General features: G+C 36.6%; 4 protein-coding genes across 4 annotated transcripts in view; 2 read left to right on the top strand and 2 right to left on the bottom strand.

Moving 5' to 3' along the window:
* LOC137578870 (SEC14-like protein 2) overlaps positions 1–20,818 on the bottom strand; it is a 148,703-nt gene extending 127,885 nt beyond the window's left edge. The window contains exon 1 of the mRNA XM_068292475.1: positions 20,695–20,818. The gene's annotated coding sequence lies outside the window, so the exon portion shown is untranslated. The remainder of the gene's footprint in view (positions 1–20,694) is intronic.
* rho (rhomboid) lies at positions 4,184–11,607 on the top strand. The gene is made up of 4 exons (XM_068292508.1): positions 4,184–4,851; positions 6,614–7,172; positions 8,351–8,768; positions 8,923–11,607. The coding sequence occupies exons 2-4, from the start codon at positions 6,735–6,737 to the stop codon at positions 9,237–9,239; spliced, it is 1,173 nt and encodes a 390-aa protein (XP_068148609.1). The 5' UTR covers positions 4,184–4,851; positions 6,614–6,734; the 3' UTR covers positions 9,240–11,607.
* Naa30B (N(alpha)-acetyltransferase 30 B) lies at positions 14,036–14,774 on the bottom strand. Its single transcript, XM_068293046.1, has one exon. It carries the CDS (start codon positions 14,705–14,707, stop codon positions 14,054–14,056), a length of 654 nt encoding a protein of 217 aa, XP_068149147.1. The 5' UTR covers positions 14,708–14,774; the 3' UTR covers positions 14,036–14,053.
* On the top strand, positions 17,115–21,044 carry LOC137579148 (putative leucine-rich repeat-containing protein DDB_G0290503). The gene is made up of 4 exons (XM_068292848.1): positions 17,115–17,147; positions 18,391–18,556; positions 18,812–20,128; positions 21,019–21,044. The coding sequence occupies exons 1-4, from the start codon at positions 17,115–17,117 to the stop codon at positions 21,042–21,044; spliced, it is 1,542 nt and encodes a 513-aa protein (XP_068148949.1).
* The last annotated feature ends 336 nt before the right edge of the window (positions 21,045–21,380 follow it).

The raw sequence follows: 21,380 nt of genomic DNA, 5'->3' as shown, positions 1-21,380 counted from the left end.
AGCTCTTACTTCCCATACTTCCTAGTCACTTCCTTCACATTCACATTCACCTCCATCTCAAACTTCCTCTACTCTTGGCCTCTTTTGCCGGCTTCCTTTTTAGCCAATAACAATAGATTTCCAATTTGTCTTTAGCATTGGCCATAATGATGTCCACAAAGGACCTTAATCCAATAGATAAATTCGAGAAGGCAATGACAGCGGAATGTCCTTTCTCTTCATTGCCTTAGCTGCTGCTACTGCTGCTGCTGCTGCTATGGACAGTCTCATTACTTGCCCATTATTATTGGCCTTCATTCTCAATCAATTTTTCAATTTCATTTCCATTGCTATTCACAATTGACCCCACATTCTGTCTCTGCCGGCCAGCCTTCTTTGTCCACCCGCAAACTGTTGGTGGTCAGTGCAAAGGAGCAAAAGGAAACGAGCAAAATTTGCATTTGAACCACACAACTTTCATGAAATGAAAATTTTGCTTTACCTATTCCGTAATTTGTGCAATGAATTTTAGTTCCATCGTCATTATGACCATCGCCAGGCTTTTTGGATGGTGGCTCTTCAAATGGATATTGAACACGGTTTGTTTACAATTCAGAACTTTATAATTTGCCAGGTAACATTGTGCTGTTTGTTAAGTCCTTAGACTAGCAACACAATGCTAAATTAACCTTACAATGGAAATTCGAGCAAAACCAATCATGCAGAATGACATCGAATGGATTAACAAACCTGAACTGGATTCAAACCTGTTGAAAGCATATGTAAAATTTTGCAGCAAATAATTGGCACTCTAAATTACATGTAACTAAACATATTGTTGAACATATGAACAGAATGTCATAATTAAATGTTAGACAGAGAAATTATCCATGCTCATTTATGTAGAAACCTTCAATATTTTGGCTCAAATTGCGCACAAACAAAGTTTGATACGACGAGCAACATCAAATGGTTCCGACCAAAGGCTAAGTGTTTGTTTTGTTCCAAGAATCTCTGCTTACAAATACCACTAAATGTCAAAGGGAAAGTTAATTCGAAATCAAATTTTCATGTGTTTATTGAGGTAAACCATAAAATTAGTCAAATCCTTTGACTGGAATTCTCAGTGAAATGTAAAATAGGCAAACTTTGTTGGCTTTTAAAGTTGCACTAACTTTTCCATTTCATTTCTACACTAAAACTAGTTGAGAATTATAATTTATGTGAAGCGAAAAAAATGCAATACAAGGTATTGAAATTATTAAGTTTAATACCTCTTAGCAGTTTATTATCACAACAAAATATTTGGTGCAAAAAATCTCTCAAAATCTGAATTGATTGTGACTTAATTTTTTAACATTAGGTCATTTGATTTGAAAATTAACTAAATATATTAATAAGAATAACTGACACGGCTAATCAATTTATGGGTTCTAGAGTTAATAATCTCCTTGTTTTCCAGGAAGTAAATTATAAAGTTGCCTATTATTGAAATTTGATTAGTCAAACGATGGTTAGATCCTTCCGCCTAGAAAATGCCCGCAATACTCTGGGTAGGTGTGGGTGTGTGTGTGTGTGGGAAAATACGCCGTGAGACAGTTTTAAGGAGATGACCTTTTGGCGGAACTTTTCAACAAGTGTTTCGCACACCAAAAATCGCGTTAAGCAATTCAAATGAAACTCTATGCAAAGATAGGCAAGGACATATTGTGTGTGTGCCAGGAAACAAGTTGCGGAAATTCCTAGACCAGTGCTGCGTATCATCCACACACATGTGGCAAGCACATGTAGCAGATAGGAATTCCCCGCGAATCAACCAAGAAATTAGTGTGGGAAAAGCCAGGCCCACGCCCACCTAGAGTCCCTCACTTATCTATGAGTACCTGTAATTGACCTTGCTTAGGAAATACATTGAAATAGAGAGGGAGAGATAGAGAAAGCAGAAAGCAAGGAAAAGCGGAAAGACAAGCCAAGGGAAAGAAATGCTGCTGTAGCAGTCACATCTAAAAAGAGAAGGAAAGAGATTGAGTGGGTCCTGTGGAGTTGAAATGTTTTGATGCGTGTCTAGCACAATGAAAATTCAGCGCATGTTGGCCTGAGGGAACGTGGGAAAAAGGATTTACCAAGCCTGGACGATGGGCTATGGGCTATGGGCCATGGTGATGGTGATGTTGCTGTTGACGACGATGATGACGTGCCTGGTCATGGTCATGGTCATGTAGCTAACTGTGTGTTCTCTATTCTACAGTGTATATTCTTTTACCTGTTGCACGAAACATGTTAAAAAGTCATCATAAATCTCAGCGAAGGAACTGGCTCGCTCTCTCTCTCTCTCTCTCCGTCTCTCTGTGTCTCTTTCTCTGTTTCCCATGAGTATGGAATTATTTTCATTTTTCATGCGGGTGAAATACTTTTAGTTATTTTTGTAGAAAGATTTCACTCCCTCACACACACACACATACACAGTTTGACCGTAATGTTTGTCTTATCTATCAAATCTGTGTAAATTCCCAGCTTATCATGCAAAACACGTACCCACGTACCACATCAAATGATCCTGACCAAAATTTTCGAAAACTTCCCAAACTACTGTTGCTACTCCTTTTGTGCAACATTTCGTAGCCTTTTCCGCGAACTGATGCATGTGTTTCCCATTTCCTCTTCCTTTGCCTTGCTCACTTCTTTTTTTTTCATTTTCTTGTGGCTTTAGCTTAGTCCGGCCTCCGGATCACGCAAGAGCCGACTAATAATTTGTATAAATATTTATTTTTGCTACCGATTTTTATCTCTGTTTAGGACTTACCTCCTTAAAGGTGTGAAATTTAAAACCCCTTGGCAACCGGGATTCAATATTCCTCTTTTTCTTTGTTTTTACTTAGAAAGAGGAATCCAAAAAAATGAGGGGAAGAAACAGATACAGAGAGAGGGAGAGGGGCAGACATGTTATGCATTGGCAAAGTGAATGTTTCATGAGATTGAATTTTTAATATTTATTTAGAAACCACCTGCAGGAGAATGAAGAGATCCATTCGAGATTGAGAATCGAATAAGCAGCAGCAAAAACAGCAGCAACAGCAGCAGCTGCAATATGCCACATAGATGTGGCACGCTTCATGAAGAGAAAAATTTGAAAGGAAACCCTTAATGTGGCACATGCTTTCCCTCACAATATCATCACCTGCCTGCACTATATACATATCTGATTAATACCTTATCAAATCTTTAAAATCTTTTGAAATTCAAACGATAAACCCATTTTTTTTTTCTTAATGAGTTGGCCAATAAGATTTTTCAGTTTGCCACATAAGTACCTACTTTTTCACGTCATAATAAGATTGAGTAAATGCTCAAAGCTGGAACGTGGTATCTTACTTTCTCTTCGAATTATCCAAAACTTAACTGAATCTTACTCAGAATTCTAGATGAATCACTCACTAAAATTTCCAATTCATACTCATATTTGTATTAACAAACTGGCGCTAAAGAAATAAGAAACAAATACTTTGCTGGAAAGCTAAATTCGCTTAACAATCACTTGCTCTTAAAATGGCTATATGTATGAAGGGAATCGTCAAGGATTAATCAATTAGTATGAAGACAATTTAGAATTTGCTGTGTTAGGCACACGTCCTTATGTAGAATCAATCACAGTCAATCACAAATGCACTGTTAAAGTGTTGATTTGTGAATGAAATTTCAATTGCAGATCTACATATGTATACATATGTAGCTATATTTCATCATCAAAGAAAAATGAGATCTCCCGCGGACAATTTGTTTAGTCAGTGACATTGGTAATAACCAAATGACTCATACATCGACATTGTGGCCAAATATTTCTCAATGCTAGACGGTGAGGAACTAACGATTGATGATTAACTTAAATCAGCCAGACGATCGGATCGATCGGATATTGAAACGAGATTGAGTCGCAACTGCAGAAGCAATCTGACAAAGACAAAGAGAGTTTGCATTCTCTTATACTGGCCAACCACCCTCAATTAGCGTGGCTAGTGACAAAATGAAAACACAACATGTTCGAATGGCCAAAAGGTTCGAGTTCGAAGCGAAATGCATTCGCTCGCTCTTATACATCTGCTGTCGCTGTGTTCCGTTTGTTGTTTTCATTCATCAACCCGCCCGTGTTCGGTGGTAGTATTAAAGGCCGGCGCTGTTGGCTCATTCAGTTAGTTGCGTGCGAGACGCGAACGCTGAAGCATCGTCTGCAAGAAAGCAAAGTAGAAGAAAAACAGCAAAAGGCCAAGAAAAGAAATTGAAGGCGAACAGATCAGGAAAAATTAAGTTAAGAAACATAAAAGCAGTTTTGAGTGAGAGAGAAAAAAAGCGAAGCGTTTTTTTTTTTTTTTCGACTGCGTTGGCGTGAGATTCTCTTGTTATTTTTTTTTTTTTTTTGTGTGTGTTACCAAGAAGAACCAGCAGCAGGCTGCAATATCACAACAACAACAACACAACGATAAACGACAACAAATTGTCATATCATTAATTTTTTTACACCCACCTTATCCAAATTGTTGGTACATTTTCGTGCAAAAGTGTTTAAAAACAAGAAACAAACAAAAAAAAAAATATATAAATTGTGTGAAAACAAAAATTATGCTCAAAAATGAAAAATTTGATGAGCACTAAAACAAAGCTCAACAAATTATTATTAATAACAACAAATGTGACAGTAACAAAAAGCAAGTGAAAGACAACATCAAGAAACCTGCCACAAACTGAAACACACAAAACAACAACCAAATCTGCCCCCCATTTGGATTAAAAACGCATTTTGGATTACAAGACAAGAAGAAGCAAAAGAATTATATATATATATAAATACAAATCAACACCTCAACACAAACACAGAAGGTAAGACTTTGACCTTAATGAGTATTGCACTCGTAAAATAGCAAATTGCAATAGAAATTGTCACAGACAAGCATAAAAAAAAATTAACACAGAAAAATACATATTTATGTAGATATGCAGGAGAGTGAGTGAATGGAATGACAAAGGGGGGGGTTAGCAGGCGGGGCAGAGGGGGCCCAGAGACTTGGCGTAATGAGTTTATTCAACCTGCAAGGGGCAGATGGCCAGATACTATAGACCTAGACTAGGGCTATAATGCAAATTATGTGCATATGCACATACAAACCGAGAGCCGTCTCAGGGGTCATGTGAAACTGAAACTTTAGATTTTTATGCCTCTTTTTAAATGACAGACCGACCGACGAACCAACCGACCACCCAACTCTTCCCTCGTCTCGCGACGCGTCTTAACATATTCTTTAAAAAAGAAAAAAAACTTTCGAAATGTTAGTCAGTCATGCTCTTCTGACTATTCAGTGCATTGCAAAAGCCAAAAACAAACGAAAAGCAGCAACAATAACAACAAAATGCCATAATTAATAAATTAATTAATTTCGTGCCTTATTGAAATAAGTTTGCTGATTGCCTAGGCAACCAAAAAATAAGCAGTAGCTTAGCAAAGAGATCATCACAAATCAAAAAGGGGGCATCTCACTTAAAACATTTTAATCTTGATCTATTTTAATTTTTTGTTGTTGTTTTGTTCTTATCAAAAAGGACATTTCTAGTAAGTTTTTTGGGTGAGCGTGTTGAGTTGCACCTGTTTATGTTGTGGCATTGCCCCTTGAGTTTATGCCACGTCCATGGCAACCAACCAAGAGATGTTGTTGTTGTTGTTGTTGCTTTCTGGTCAGTTGCTTATAATCCCACACTCTTTCACACACACACACCATGATGGGGAAACAGAGAAAAAAGCTAACAAGTCTAGTAAACTTCGGCTCAAACTTCGTCGTCTTCGCCTACTTACCATTCAGTTAACACACACACACAGACAGCGACCATGAGAGACACAGAGGAAGTCAGTTGAGTTTACTCAAGTCGGAGGTGGGGGCCGGCCGAAACGATCTTTAAGTCGCTAGCGTATCAAAATTGTATCTTTTAGATGCAATTCTTCTATCGTAATTGAAACGAATGCGATTAACATAATTTTCGAAACGTTTGCTTTACGAAAATTACCCATAATATTGCTGTTATTAACTGATTACACCCCACAACCTCACCACACCAGTCACCCACTCGGCACAATTTTCTATCCTCATTAGTGGACCATTAGTGATTTTTTGCATGGGGTCGAAGAAGTAAAAGAATGCTAAAGACATGAGCAAAATGTTAATTTTAGACCATTTGAAACTCAAAACTTTATTCTCGGTGTTTTTTTTTTATTTTCTATTTGTTACTCAACGGAATTCTAGTGACCCAAATAAGTTCAGTTCAGTTCAGGAAGTTGTGAATGCAACTCAACTCAAGACAATAAACAAAATAATAAAAAAAAAAAAAAACAGAAATAAGCATACGAAAAGAGAAAGAAGAAAAATCTTTGGAAAAAAAAATTCCATCAAGTGTTGTAATTGCTGTTGCCTTTTGGCTCTATAGTTTACTCTTGTTTTATGAATAATTTATGCACTTAATTCGATTCTTTTGCTCTTGCGGGGGGGGTTTTTTCCTACCCTCTCAGTTCACTTTTTGGTATTTTGTGTTTATTGTTCATTTCCAAAAGTTAATTAATTATACAAAACTCACTTGTCTACATTTCATTTTCCAGAATTCGATTTTTTTCCCTGGCGCCAAAAAAAAAAAGAAAAGAAAAGAGGAAAAACAGCAAGCAAGCAACACCAACTCACACACACACACTCACACAGAGTGAGAGAGAAAAGAAAAATAAAATGGAAAATCACACAAATGTAAACGAAACAAAGCTGCAAGTGGAGGAGGAGCCAGCATCATTGGGCAGCAAAAACAACACTAAGGAGACCATCATTGACATTCCAACACCAATCTCCACCTGCACCACAGTCATCTCCTCGTCATCATCATCATCATCATCCTGCTCATCGTCATATGACACAGACTGCAGCACAGCTAGCAGTACATGTTGCACTCGGCAAGGTGAACACATTTACATGCAACGTGAGGTGGCAGCAGCAACCAACAGCAACTGCCACAATAGCAGCAGCAACAATAGCAGCGCATTGCCCATCATCTCCTGCTCCACAACATCCGCAACGGTGGCCCAAACCGATACCAGTGATGAGTTGAGTCTACTCAAATATGAACATCGCAAACATTGGCCATGGTTTATATTACTAATCTCCATCATTGAGGTAAGTTTCGTATTGTGGATAGATTTATTATCTTCATTATTATTATTATTATTGTTGTTGTTGTTGTTTTTACCCTTCCTATGAATGTGAGACAGAGAGAGAGAGAGAGCTAGATACATATACTCTGAGTGGAATCAAAGAACCGCAAAATGCAATAAAAATTTCTAGCAAAAGAACTTTACAAAAATTCTCCAAAAACTTCCAACTAAAAGCGATAAAATGATTCAAATATACACACAGAAACATACATTTATATACACAAATATGTATATAATATATATAGACATCTTCAATGTATCCCTGTATGTGTGTGTGTATGTGTAGCAAGAAGTTTTTCCTTTTGGCTGACTGCCTGGCGCCCCCAAAATCGATTGTAAACAAGCTTCACACAAAAAGCAACAACAGCAACATGAAGAATAATATGGGCAATATTTTTCAATCAAAAACGAAGTTTTTATACACTTTACCTACCACAAGCAACTAAAAGAAATGAAGTGAAGGAAAATGTTTTTCTTTACCCCCTCCCCGCAAGATATATATATCGATTAGCATACATATAGAAAATTTTGATTGATTTTCTTATACTTGGCCTTATGTTTTTCATTTTCTTGATATTGCTCTCATAAGTTGGAAAGAAAATAAGAATCTTTTTAAAATGATTTCGTTTACTGCATTTTGGCCAAAAGTAAAATGGCTTCATTTCCTTAAAAAGGGTATAAAATAAATGAGGAAATGGAAAACGTACGAAAAAAAAAACCCATAGGGAAAAAAACAATTTAGGGAGTGTCGTTGTTTTTGTTGTTGTCGTCGTCGTCGTCGTCGTCGCACTCTCAAGAAAAGTTTGAACCAATGCCAAAAATAAAGTTGGCAGGACTCTCATAGCAAACACACACACACACACAGAGACACCAACAAACATTCAACTCGAACATGATGTTGCTTTTGCTTATTTGGGGCATTGCCGTCGCGTGCCAGACAGCAACAACATTATATATGTATATACGAAAGTTACATATAAATCAGAATAGAAACAGAACACAGGAACAAGAAGCAAACCCAACCTCCTTTCTCTCTCTCTCTCGCTGTCTCTCTCCCTCTCTCTCTCTCTTTCCTTTGTTAAGTAACCAAACTAACTAACTAACTAATGCCCATATTCGGTCTCCCTTTCACATTTACAGATTGCAATCTTTGCCTATGACCGTTATACAATGCCCGCCCAGAATTTTGGTCTACCAGTGCCCATACCAAGCGATTCGGTATTAGTCTATCGTCCAGATCGTCGTTTGCAAGTCTGGCGTTTCTTCAGCTATATGTTCCTGCATGCGAATTGGTTCCATTTGGGCTTCAATATCATAATACAATTGTTCTTCGGCATACCATTGGAGGTGATGCATGGTACAGCGCGAATTGGAGTTATCTATATGGCTGGCGTATTTGCCGGTTCACTGGGCACAAGTGTTGTCGATTCGGAGGTGTTTTTGGTCGGTGCCAGCGGTGGTGTTTATGCCCTATTGGCAGCCCATTTGGCCAATATAACACTGAATTATGCCCACATGAAATCGGCCTCCACACAGCTGGGATCTGTTGTGATATTTGGTAAGTTCCTAAAAAAAAAAAGTAATCGATTTCTTCCATTTCCGTTCTCCTATCCTTTCTATGCAAATCTCCTCTTTTGTTTTATTTTTATATATTTTTCAATCTTTATTAATATTTTGCCATTTCGTTTTTGTTTTCTCTTGTCAATTTGCAGTATCATGCGATTTGGGTTATGCTCTCTATACACAATATTTTGATGGCGGAGCAACATTCACCAAAGGCCCACAAGTCTCATATATAGCACATTTAACTGGTGCTTTGGCTGGCCTTACCATCGGTTTTTTGGTATTGAAAAACTTTGGTCATCGTGAATACGAGCAATTGATATGGTGGCTGGCATTAAGCGTTTATTGTGCCTTCACTGTATTTGCGATTGTGTTCAATCTCATAAATACTGTGACCGCTCAACTAATGGAAGAACAGGGCGAGGTTATCACACAACATTTGCTGCACGACTTGGGTGTGTCCTAAGCGTCATCGTCGTCGTCGTCGTTATCCTCGTCCTCGTCCTCATTGTCGTTGTCGAGAACCTTATGCAGAAGACTTTCGAAGGAGAGAATCATAGACATAATACATAATACCTATAGATACTTATAGATACCTATAGACACAGATGCAGATAGAGAGTTACAAGTGACCCAAGATCGGAAATGAAATGAAAAGCAAACAAAAAACCAAAAAAACAAAAAAAAAAAAAAAAAAGAAAACAATTGTTTCCCACTCATAAAGCGTATTTAGTTTAAAACTAAATTCGACACACACACAAACCTAAAGAAAACAACAAAGAAAAAGAAAAATCCCATTGCAGAGGCAAACTATGAAAAGTTTTTGGCTGCTTTTACTTTTCGTTCCGTATCGCTTTTCCTTGTCGTTTTCGTTTACATTAACCGTTACCGCGTTTCTTTTTTTTAATATACATATATATATACGTATATATAATTTAATTATTATAATTATAGTTTTTTTTTTTTATTTTAATATTTTGAAAACGTTACCGAAACGAAACGTGTAAACAAATGTTGTGATAGAACCAAAGACTGAATTTATTTCGCGTGTAAAAACTTAACAAAAACAAAAAAAAAACACACACACACACAAACAAAAAAGGAAAACCAACTAAAACACAAAACAAAAACAAAAAAAAAAGTATAAAAAACAAGCAACACTCAAAACAGACACAGAGAGAGAAAAGAAACCCCCACGAAAAAAATCAAAAAACAAAAAAACGAAGAAAAGAAATATCCAGGCTCTCAATGGCACCGACATTGACGATACTCTGCACGAAAAGTCAAACGCAATTGTCCCACATAAGTAGGCCACAGTTTTTGTTCGTTTTTGTTTTCTCTTGTCAAAGATCTTTTCGATCGCTTGGCTTGACAAACCAAACAAAGCATCGATTCGAGGTGTTCCACAAGCAGGTGCCCAGATGCCCTTCTCGCCGTCATTGGTATACACAGGGTATAAACAAGTTTGAAATGAGAAATATTTAGGTAATCGCCTTGTTGCTATATTTTTTGCCAATTTTTTTGTTTTTTGTTTTTGGTTTTGTTTAAATTATGTATTTATTGGCCTCGCTGTCTATTTAACTTATTATAAATAGGATTTGCAATTAAAACTTAATGAATTCAATCAGTTCAATTTGTTTATATTTCCAACCAAACTAACAAATTTTTGTTTCAAATTGTAAATATTATTAAGTCGCACACTAGTCAACAACAACAACAACAGTAAAAACAACAATAACAACAAATAGCAACACAAACAGCAAGAAAGAAAGAGAAAGAAGAAAAAAACAAACAATAATTAAATTAAATTAATTAAATTAAAAGCAAATTAAAATTAAAGCCACTAAATGCGTTCAGAAATTATTTTACAAATATTTATTGAAACCCCCTCACCCCCTTCGCCCTATCCCCTTCACCCCACCCCATTCAAAAGCACACACAAAAAGTATTACTAATTATATTTATTTATTAAAAAAAAAAAAAAAGAAAACAAAAAATTCAAATATTTTTCTCTCTCTCTATCAATAAATATATATTTTTTTTTTTTTTTTTTTTTGCCAATTCACACATTTGTTTATTTATTTATTTATAATTTAGTGAAATTCACAAAGCAAAACTAATTCAACTGTAAAATGAATTGAATTATTGAAAAACCGAAAAGCCAAAGAAAAGTATAAATTAAAAAAATATATAATATATATATAAAAATATATTTCAACAAAACATTTCAAATACAAATAAAGAAAATATACCACAAAAAAAAACACACACACACATATTTGAGAACAAAAACTCGAGCATTTTTTTCATCAAACTTACAAATTTAAGGGTAACCGAAACAAATAAAACAAAATACGAAAATAGTAATAATCAAAGCAAATTTATCAAGAAAAACCAAAAAATAAAAGTAAAGTTAGTTAGCCACTTGACATATTGACGGCAGCAACAACATCAACAGCAACAAATATTTATTCAAAACGTATTCACAGAAATCAAAATATATATATATATGTATATATATATATGTATTTGAAAATATCTAATCTAGCATAAAAACTCAGCAAAGCGTAAGCCAAAATCCTAAGACAAAATATTAAAAAAAAAAAAACAAGCAAACAAAGAAAAGAGATACGAAAAATACGGAAAATGAAAAACTGAAATCCAAACATATATTCAATTCTCATAAAATAAAAGCTAAGCTAGTTGTTGTTTTTTCTTCCCATCACAAGAGAATTTACACACACTCACACACACACATAAGGGAGAGAGAAAATATATAGAAAACCGATAAAGCAGAAAGTAAGCAAATGTCAAGCACAAGACAAACCCCAAAATATATACATACATATAATATATAAATACATACATATATATATACGTATGTATAAAATCAAAACAAGCAAATAAAAAAAAAAAAAATTAGAAATGAAAAAATGCAAAGAAAACTAGAAATCGAACAAAAATAAATGTCTAAATTATAAATGGATTTCTGTTTTGCAGTTTGATTTTTATTGATATTTGAAGGCATGACTAGAGCAGGGCGAGAGGGGAGTAAGCTTACGAAAGGAGCGATGCAATCGCTTCCCCTAAGCCCACCACTCCTCCTTCATGTCAATTGGCATAACTTTGATGGCAACTCTATTGATATTTATTGAAAGTTGGTTATGACATAAATATTTCATTTGCCTCAGACACTGAGAGAAATTTCGTTTCCCTGACAGCAAAATACTTTATAAAATCGAAAATCGACATTTCATTCAGTTGTAATTCTCAACCAGTTTCAGCATTGTTTAATATTAAATTTTCATTTCATCTTTTTAAGGCTGATAAATTGATTTCATTCACATTTGCATTGCCTCCTAGAGAAGCTTAGAGACATCCTGTATTAGAAAAACGAACTAAATTAATTTCTAATGCCCTACATTCCATAATCTTATGATTATCCATATTCCTTCTCGGCAAATACATGTACATATGTATGCCAAATGCTTATGCATTTCACTCAATATTAATTATTATTGGTATCAAATTAATCATTTTGCATAATCAAAGAAGCGAAAAACTATGATGATTTGGTATGCAGGGGCATGATGATGATGATGATGTTGTTGCTTTTGCCTATGGCATTTTGTCAGTGGGTGAACATCGTTGAGCAATGGCATAATCATTGGATGCTTCATTGAATCTGCTAATTATTTACGAATTTCCTCTTATTGGGCAACGATGTTAAGTTATACAATTATCGCATTAAAGTGCATGATGATTCGGGGGCGGCAATTTCAAGACTGCAAATATGGGGCCCAAACACAAGAGCACACAACCCCATCTATGCCAGGATAAGATTTATGGTAGACAGAAGCTGCCGCCGCCTTGACATGAAATTGAAATTCAGGCAAATGTCAACGACAGGGCAGTCGCCGTCGCAGCAGCATGCAGTCATGGGCAAAAATCCACATAAATAACGCGGGCAGCGGGTATCATCCTAAACTCTTCCGCCACCACTACACCACTGCACCGCCACCACCTTCTTCTGTTTCTCCAATGTATGTATACGCTGGATGCCTCCTCCTTCTTCTCTTGCTCTTTGTGCTCCTTCTCTGACTGACCTCAGTTGGACTTGTTTCTGCGAATGGCAGGTGCAACTCAATCAGCGACGATGCTGCGAACGTTGCATGTCATCTGGACCAAACCATACCATACCAGACCCGGCCGGGCCGGTCAGAGTTAGGGGAGACAACCAGCGGGCAGTTGCAATTGCTTGCTCTTTGGTCGTGGTGTGCCACCTGCCAAAAGTTGGTAAAAGAGCTTTGACTTTCGTCTTTGGCTAAAAGTCTGCTTCAGTCTCTGACTCTGACTCTGCCTTTGACTCTGAATCTGTTGTTGTTTTTAGTTTTGGTCCAAAACGTGAAGTGCTGCCGATTGGGAGATGGAGAACAGTGCTTAACTGAGGAAGCTGTAAGAGCATGTTTCAAGTGGGGATATCAAAGATCAATGATCGTAAGGGAGACCTGCTCCAGATTCAGATTTAGATCCAGATCCCAAGCAGCCCACAGATGCGAAAACTTGTTGAGAGAGTTAAGAAAAATTATGGCAAAGGTAAATGTAACTGATGTGAGACCACAACAAATATTTCTACATTTTTCATTTAACTCAGTTTCAAAACGGTAGCGCAAAACTATCAAATCAACTGTGATTTCTCTGGTAAAGCGATTTAACCATTTGAAAAAATATAATCTAGAATGCCAATCGGATATTTCTCGGTAAGCGAATGTACACAAGTTGCCTTTTGTTTTCAATTTTAAGAGAAGGGTTATATAATGGATTTAATCAATAATAATTTTTCCTATTTGTTATATGAAATGTCTTGTCTTTCACCCTCAAGGACCACCTTTTAGAGCAGCAATCAACTTATCGCTGCTGCCACTTTGGGCCTTTGGGCCGTCTCAATAACTGTATATAATGTCGACTTGACCCTGAAAAGCAATTATCCCTTCATGATTTTAAACTCCTGTTGTCGCTCAATTAAATGATTTCCAACCCCTACTTGTCTACCTGTATTAAGGCTACCCAAGTAGCCAGTCTGGTTGCCTGCCGGGGCGCTAATTGAACCCAGCAGCAGACGTCAGCAGAGAACATTCTTTCTCTCTCTCTCATCAACATTAACATCGACATTAATTTATAGAAGAAATAAGGGAACACCTACATACATACATGCAACACACACACACTCACACAGTTGCCAAAATAACACATATTTGAAAATTTGTTAAATCATACACTTTATACATTATCTTCACTCGACTCCTGCGGCGTCACATCACGTATCCATAACTTAAGACGAAATGCATCCACACCGTTCATATAGTAACGCATCAAACGTTTCTCTCGTATGAAACCAAGACTTTCATATAAGGTTAATGCCGCCTTATTGTTCAACTCGGTCTCCAGAACAATTTCAGCAGCACAACGATCTATCATTGCTTCAATGGCCATTTTTACCAGAGCCGTACCGATTTTCCTCTTACGATAGGGCACTTCTACTGCCAACATGGCAATGTAGCCTTGAGGTATCCAGCTAGTCTGATGGTGTTCCAATTTGCAGACTATAACGCCCACGTAACGTTCCCCATGGCAGGCAAAGAAACACAAATCGGGCCAGTTGTAGACAAAATAACGATACGTATATAAGGAATATGGCTCGGAGAGTTCCTTATCGACAATATCTTGCACGATCTTCAATTGCGATTCATCATGAAAATCGGTATATGTTATCTCAATTTCATCATGCAATTCTTCATTTGGTTTTAGCTCCTCTTGGATAGCTGTTGGAGAGAAACTGTTGACGTTGCTGCTGCTGTTGGATGGTTTCAAATCTGAAGTTTGTGTTTTCTTCGTGTCGCCAGATGTATTCGAAGTCTCGAGTGTTTTATTCATTATTGTGTTTAACTAACTCATTAAATATATTTACAGGCACAACAAATACAAACAATATATTTTCAAAATGAAAGTAAAAACTTTGAAATATGTAGGCAGGTAGAAAATATTTATAAGCACAAAAATTAAAGTAGAAATGCTTCTTAAATGGCAAAATGATTTGGGAAAATAAAAGCCTCAAACCGTGCATTGAAGAGCCACAAGGTCGTTGTGCATGGAAAGAAGTCAACTCACTCAAAGACGGCACACACACACACAAATCCCAGCAGGTGACACTTCTTGGCAATGGCAGGAGTCTAATAACATTACCCCGTCCTCCAGAGCACCGAACATTCGTTAAGCGCCAGCTCCCACTTCCAGGTAGGTATGACAGAAACTGAGCTAAGGCAATTAAGCGGCACGCCCGGGCACCGGCAGCGGGAGGAGACGCTCCACTTGGGTGGCTTGGGATTTGGAATTGTGTGAGCATGTGAAAATTATGAAAATGTCTGCCACGACTACGACGACGACTACGACTCCGACAGTGACAGTTGCCCTTCCAACTGCTCCAATCCTTTGTTGTCTCGACAATCATGGTGACGACAACGGCAATGGCAGAGCCCCAAAATTACCAGCTAACACGCACAGGTGCCAGGCTGCGCCTAGACGCGTTATTCTCTCGTTCTTTTTTTGGCCGTGCATAAATGTGAAACTAATTTCGAAAAGCTAAAGCTGAAAATGTCCAGGATATTTCCCGTCTAAATGACCTCATATGTATGTTGGTGACCGGGGAGAACCGACCAACGATTAATAGCTTGCTTGGTGAGCATTGCAACAAAAGCAATTAACCTAAAAGGCCCATAAAGGACACGCGGTGGTATCCACAACCTGAGATTGAAGCAGCCCAGCAGCTTAAGGAAATTCAATATGATTACATGGCCTGTTGTGGGTGGCGGTTGGGTGTGTAACTAAACATTTATCGGTTCATGAATCTGATTACATTGATGGTGGGTGGTGGGGCGGTCGGAGGATGGCCTAGAAATTTAGTTAGGCGATTGTTTAATGTTTGCTTAGCAAATGAAAAGCCTTCAGAATCTGCTGGTTGTGTTTGGTCACATAAGGAGTAGGCCGTTTTTTGCACCGCCACCCGACACCACCCCCAATACCACCTTCTACCTATGTATATTTAATTACAGCTAGAATGAAGTACGTGCATATACATATACATTTGTATCCTGCTGGTGGAAATATTTAAGCTACTCTTTGTCATTCCTTTTTTGTTTGGTGCAGCAAAGGAAGGGAAAAAAAGGATGGTTAGAGTTTTTTGAACTCGCCATTTCTCTACTCCACTCACGTCTAAGCATTTTTTTCGTTTTTCTTTACAAATTCTGGGCCGCAGAAATTAATTATACCACAAGGACATAAGGACACTTGGCTGCCCAGGACATGCCATGGCGGTAGGACGGCAAGTGTTTAATGAAGCAGTTGAAAGGACACAAAAAGCCAAGTGAGCAGTATGTATGTTTGTGAGAACGAGAGAGAGAGAGAGAGAGAGAAGAATAAAACAGAAAAAAAAGAAACCGAAAATGGGAGCGGACCAAACAAATTTCCATATTTGCCGGCACCGGCGTCAAGTGAGATAAATGGAGGTCCTAGGGCCACATTCTCAACGCTCTTACCTCACCCATTCACCTCATCACCCTCTCTCTCTTTCTCTGTCTTTTACTCACACACTCTCTCTCTCTCTCTCTCTCTGACTTTAGCACCACCTGAAGTGGCCTTTTGTTCATTGTGCAGTTTATTAAAAGTTAACTCGAGGCACTTGAGTTGAGTTCCTGACTTGGCCCACCAATATACATGCCATGCCATATACCCAATACATATATTTCCATCCAGTTGGACCTTATGACAGGTACAAGAGCCGCATTTGATAAGCAGACAGAGTAGGAGACAGTGCAGACAGCCGGACACTCAGACACACAGACAGACAGTCAGACAAGTTCATGAGTTGCGTCCATGTTGCAGATAAAGAATTGAAGCTGCAGTTGCCCCATACCTATACCCATCCCCATTCCCAACCTCATCCATTCGACGATAGCCACACATATTCATGACCATTCAGAGACAAGCACCGACCGACCAGAGAAACAAAAGCAGCAAAAAGAGACACAATCGCAGGTTGATTTCTTGGCGTGGGACGCAATGCAATGTCCGCACTTTTACATGGTCGCGTGCTCCGTCTTCTTTCTTTAACTGGCATTGTTTCTTACGTCCATTCTCCATCTTCCTGGAGTTGGAATTCCTTGATTCAATGTGTGTGTGTGTGTGTGTGTGTCTGTGCATGAATATGTCAATGTAATGATCTGCCTTGTTGTCCATTCTGTATTCTGTTGAATTACATAAATATTAACTTGTACTTTTTATAAACATGTTTGCAACTACATACAGCAACGCACTCTGGGTGAGTGCCAGTCAGCGGAATGCACTTCGAGGATGAGCCATGAAAAAGCCATGACTGCCAGCAAGGACAAAGAGTGAAGTGAAGTGCAGTGAAATGGTGTGTCATATGTGTCTGTGTGTGTGTCTGTGTGTGTGTGTGTGTGTGTGTGTGTGTGTGCGTGTGCGTGTGTGTTGGGCTGCTCATTTTTATTGATATGATTTATTTACTGCCGCTAAAGTTCGAGCAAAGCCGATTTATTGAATCGAAAGCAGGAAAAATACTACTGCTACCCATAAAAAACAGTCAATAAAGTTACAGTCAATTGAATTTCCCAACAATTTGAGCACTGCTTGAGGGCTTTACTCATATGCAGTTATGGATTTTAATATAAATTTGAACTTAATAATTTTAGAAACTTTTTTACATAAGGCAATACATTGTGTTTAGCCCTGAGGCCTTTGTGGCTCTGGCTTCATTACTCTTTATAATTAATTCTTAATTAATTTTCTTTTTCGATCATATTGATAATGAAATTTGTAAAAACAAGCAGGAAGAAAGAATTATTTTGTTATGAAATTTTTCTTCTTTCCTTTTTTTGTTTTTTTGTGTTTGATGTCGTTTTGAGATATGTTTAATTGCAATTATACCGATTTTAAGTATCTTAAATTATAAAACTTTTAAAAATCTGTTAGAAATGGTTAAATATACAGTCAGAGAATAATGGGTGATATTATCAGAAATTGTTTCCAAAAGTATTTTTAAAATTTTTTTTAACTTTGCAAATATTTTTTGTTACTTACAGTTGCCCATAAAAGGGGATTCCCCCGAAATTCATCCCAAAAAGTAATGCACAATTCTGTGCAAAATTCATCGGTGCGAACGTGCTGTTGCACTTAAAAAAAACAAACTGGCTATTTGTTTGTTAACCATTGACCTCGATGAGGGGGAACAAATCAAAGTTATTGACCACAGAGCAAAACAGTTCGTAACTATAATGCAGTTAAGGCATTTCAAAATTAATTACAATAGAAGTGGAAAGAGAACCAAAGAGTAATCATTTGAAAAACTGCAATCGAACAAGGGAGCTACCCGACATGGTAAATATGTTTATTTACGGTGACTTTGTTTTTGGGGCAAATGTTAAAACATTTCAGTATTTCAGATTGAATCAAGTTATTTATTTTTAATATTTTGGATAGCGCGGTTGGAGGCGGCGATCAACAATGATATGAATTCACATACTTCTTCTGAAATTGCATTACAGAAAGCTGCGGGTAAAAACCTGAAATACGAATATTGTGTGAAAATTGTTAGGATTTGTTACATTTTACGCGATTCTCCGTCAGACTATTCTGATTCTGATGATGACGGTGATGAGGATACAAAGAGTACAGGACCGGATTATACAGCCGAGTTGGAAGAGGATTTACGTAATGCTGGCTGCATTCCCAATAATTTAAACGATAACGAAAAGTCCGAATTTTGGAAGAGAGTCACTGACTTTCATAAAGATGTTAATCAAAAACTTTTGAAAGGAAAAACATTCATTTTAAGAGCGCAACCACACGACGGCGACGCCATGAAAGTTAATTTGTGGAATATATTTAAAATTCCCTTGGTTGTGACATGCAATAGAACGAATGAGTTATCAAATTTAACAACTACAACTACAACTGTAACTCCAGAAAATGATGAACCTGATATCAATTCGACTCAGGTTACTGAAATTGATTTTACTACAAGTACTAGTTCAATTTTAGGACAAATGTTCACACCACCAAATGGTGAAAACAAATCGAAGTGTGAAAATAATACTGAAATTGCCCATTGGATAGATAAACAAGTTGAGAGCTCTGAAAAGATCACAAGTGTTAATGAGAGAATGTCAAAGGTTATAGAAAATTTGGAAAACAATATACAAATTAGCTGCTGCCCATACAATCCAGTTATGGATCGTATAGAAATTATCCATGATTTTGTCGATATGATAATGCAAATTCGAAATATTAAACCTCTCGCAAAAGCGATTTCATCGGGCTATATGTGGTTGGATTTTACTAACTTAAATGCACGTTTTGATTATTTAAACGAACAATTACCTGATGATAAACATCCATACAATTGTTGTCTGAAATGGGATGAGAATGTCAAGAATTTGGAGAATACATTTCTATACCACAGTGATGCTATTAAAACTCTCACAATAGATGAGTTTACAAACAACTCTTTGGAGCAGTTACACACGGAAATTGTCAATCAACAGAAACGTCTAAAGAATGCTGAAAATTCGCATAAATTGTCCAAGTCTTTGGCAGATGAATGTTGTAAGAATATTAATCTAGGCATAAGCGACTCAGAAAATATGATTAATAAATTAAAACCAAACAACCATATAAAGCAGTTAAACGATTTATTGCAAAAATTGTTGAAAAACATTCAAAACATCAATGAATCATTGTCATCTCTTAATTTATTAATTCAAAATGAAGAAAATGCTTTCCAAAACATGTCACTGGTGTGTACCCGAGCATGTGCAAAAGAAAAATTTAACAACGATCTCGAGTCAAAAATTAATAAGTTGTTTGAATATATTGAAAAAATAAACTCAAATATGTCAACGCTATTTGAATCGACTGAGCAGACCAATATTAAGTGGAATAAGATTAAAGACTTGTTATTACCTATTCAGAACTTGGAGCAAATCCAAAGCAATTACACAAATATAATCGAAAAGTGCCTAGAAGATATAGAAAAAATATCCCAATCGCTTCAAGGACTCTTCCAACTCTATCAATCTAATTTAAAATTTTATGACAATATCAAAAATGTAATGGAAAATAAATTGATTGACATAAATTCAAATTATCAGATATTGGAGAAATTTCAAGAGCAGAAGGTGGCCGATGCAGTGCATTCTAAGGAGTTGAAGATACTTTTGAACCAACTCCAAAGCGATTTTCAATTTCGCATCTTACCCGATATAAAGAAAAGCTCGGAGCAAAGTAAATTGACATTAATCTATATACAAGACATTAACAGCAAACATATAAATGAGTTAGCCACATTAACTGGACCAATAGATTTCTCTAAGGATCTAGATAGAGTGAATGACCGTATTAACCAAATGGAAAATTACATAAACCATACCAAAATCAGTAATCCTAATTTAACGCTTGAAAGTTTGTACAATTTGGAAAATCGTTTCAATAATATGTCAACCCAAAATCTATCTACATCTACTGAAAGTAAACTTATGGAGCGTATACAAAGCTTAGAGACTGTGTTAAATGACTTAAGAGACAAAGTTAATAAACTTTCAAAAGATGCAATAAATTGTGAAGATGATTGTGACTGGGGTCTTTTGCCTACAGCAGAAAGTTTGTCGGCAAGGATCAACAAAATGAAAATAATTTTTAAATCTCAGAAGCCCACACCTAAAACGAAAACAAGAATAATTGGAAATAGGCCGAGAAAACGAAACCGAAAAACGAAACAGATTTGGATTGGGTAGTAAATAAACAAATTCAAGAAATTCTGAAATACTAATAAAACAAAAAATTAAACTTACCATTCGTTTGTAATTGTGTGATTCTATACAAATCAATTTCGAAACTGGCCATCAAATATTTTCCTTAACCGATCATTAACGATGTAAACGTTTTAACGTAAGAAATTGTTATCGATAGTTTCATTAATCGAATGCTCCTTTTGCATTTTCACACACACACACACACGCGTATTTTGCGCTCTCTGTTTTGCCTTTTCCTATTGGCAGCAAAGTTTCTGAAAATTTTTTGGCAAATAAAACACAACAGCAACCAAACCAATTTCAATGCGAACATAACCATCAGAAAGATAATCTCGAAATCCTTGAGAAAATTTCATTATTTAGCACTTTTGAAGACTTTTTACACGTAAGGAAAAGGATTTACTTGCCAGCAACAAACGACTGCGACGAGCGGCTAATTATAACTGAAAGAAAGAGAGGAAGAATTAGAGAGGGGAAAATATTGTTTTTTACTGAGACCGCAATAAAACTTTAATGAATATTTATTAAGGGGCTACAAACAAAATTGTGTGTAAATGTTGAGCCAAAAAAAAATAAAATAAATGTTACGCACAATTCTTAAAATTCTTTTTGTCTGTGGTGGCTTTTCTTTCGTTTTAAGCTAAAACCAAAAAAAGCTAAATACTGGCTGAAAATACCAAAAAATACTGATCCTTTATAATAATATTGTTTTTTTGAATTTGACT

The sequence above is a fragment of the Drosophila tropicalis genome, unplaced genomic scaffold, assembly GCF_018151085.1.
Source record: "Drosophila tropicalis isolate 14030-0801.00 unplaced genomic scaffold, ASM1815108v1 contig_694, whole genome shotgun sequence".
In the NCBI taxonomy this organism is placed as follows: domain Eukaryota; kingdom Metazoa; phylum Arthropoda; class Insecta; order Diptera; family Drosophilidae; genus Drosophila; species Drosophila tropicalis.
The sequence above is the reverse complement of the archived record's forward strand: the minus strand, read 5'-3'. Positions and strand labels throughout refer to the sequence as shown.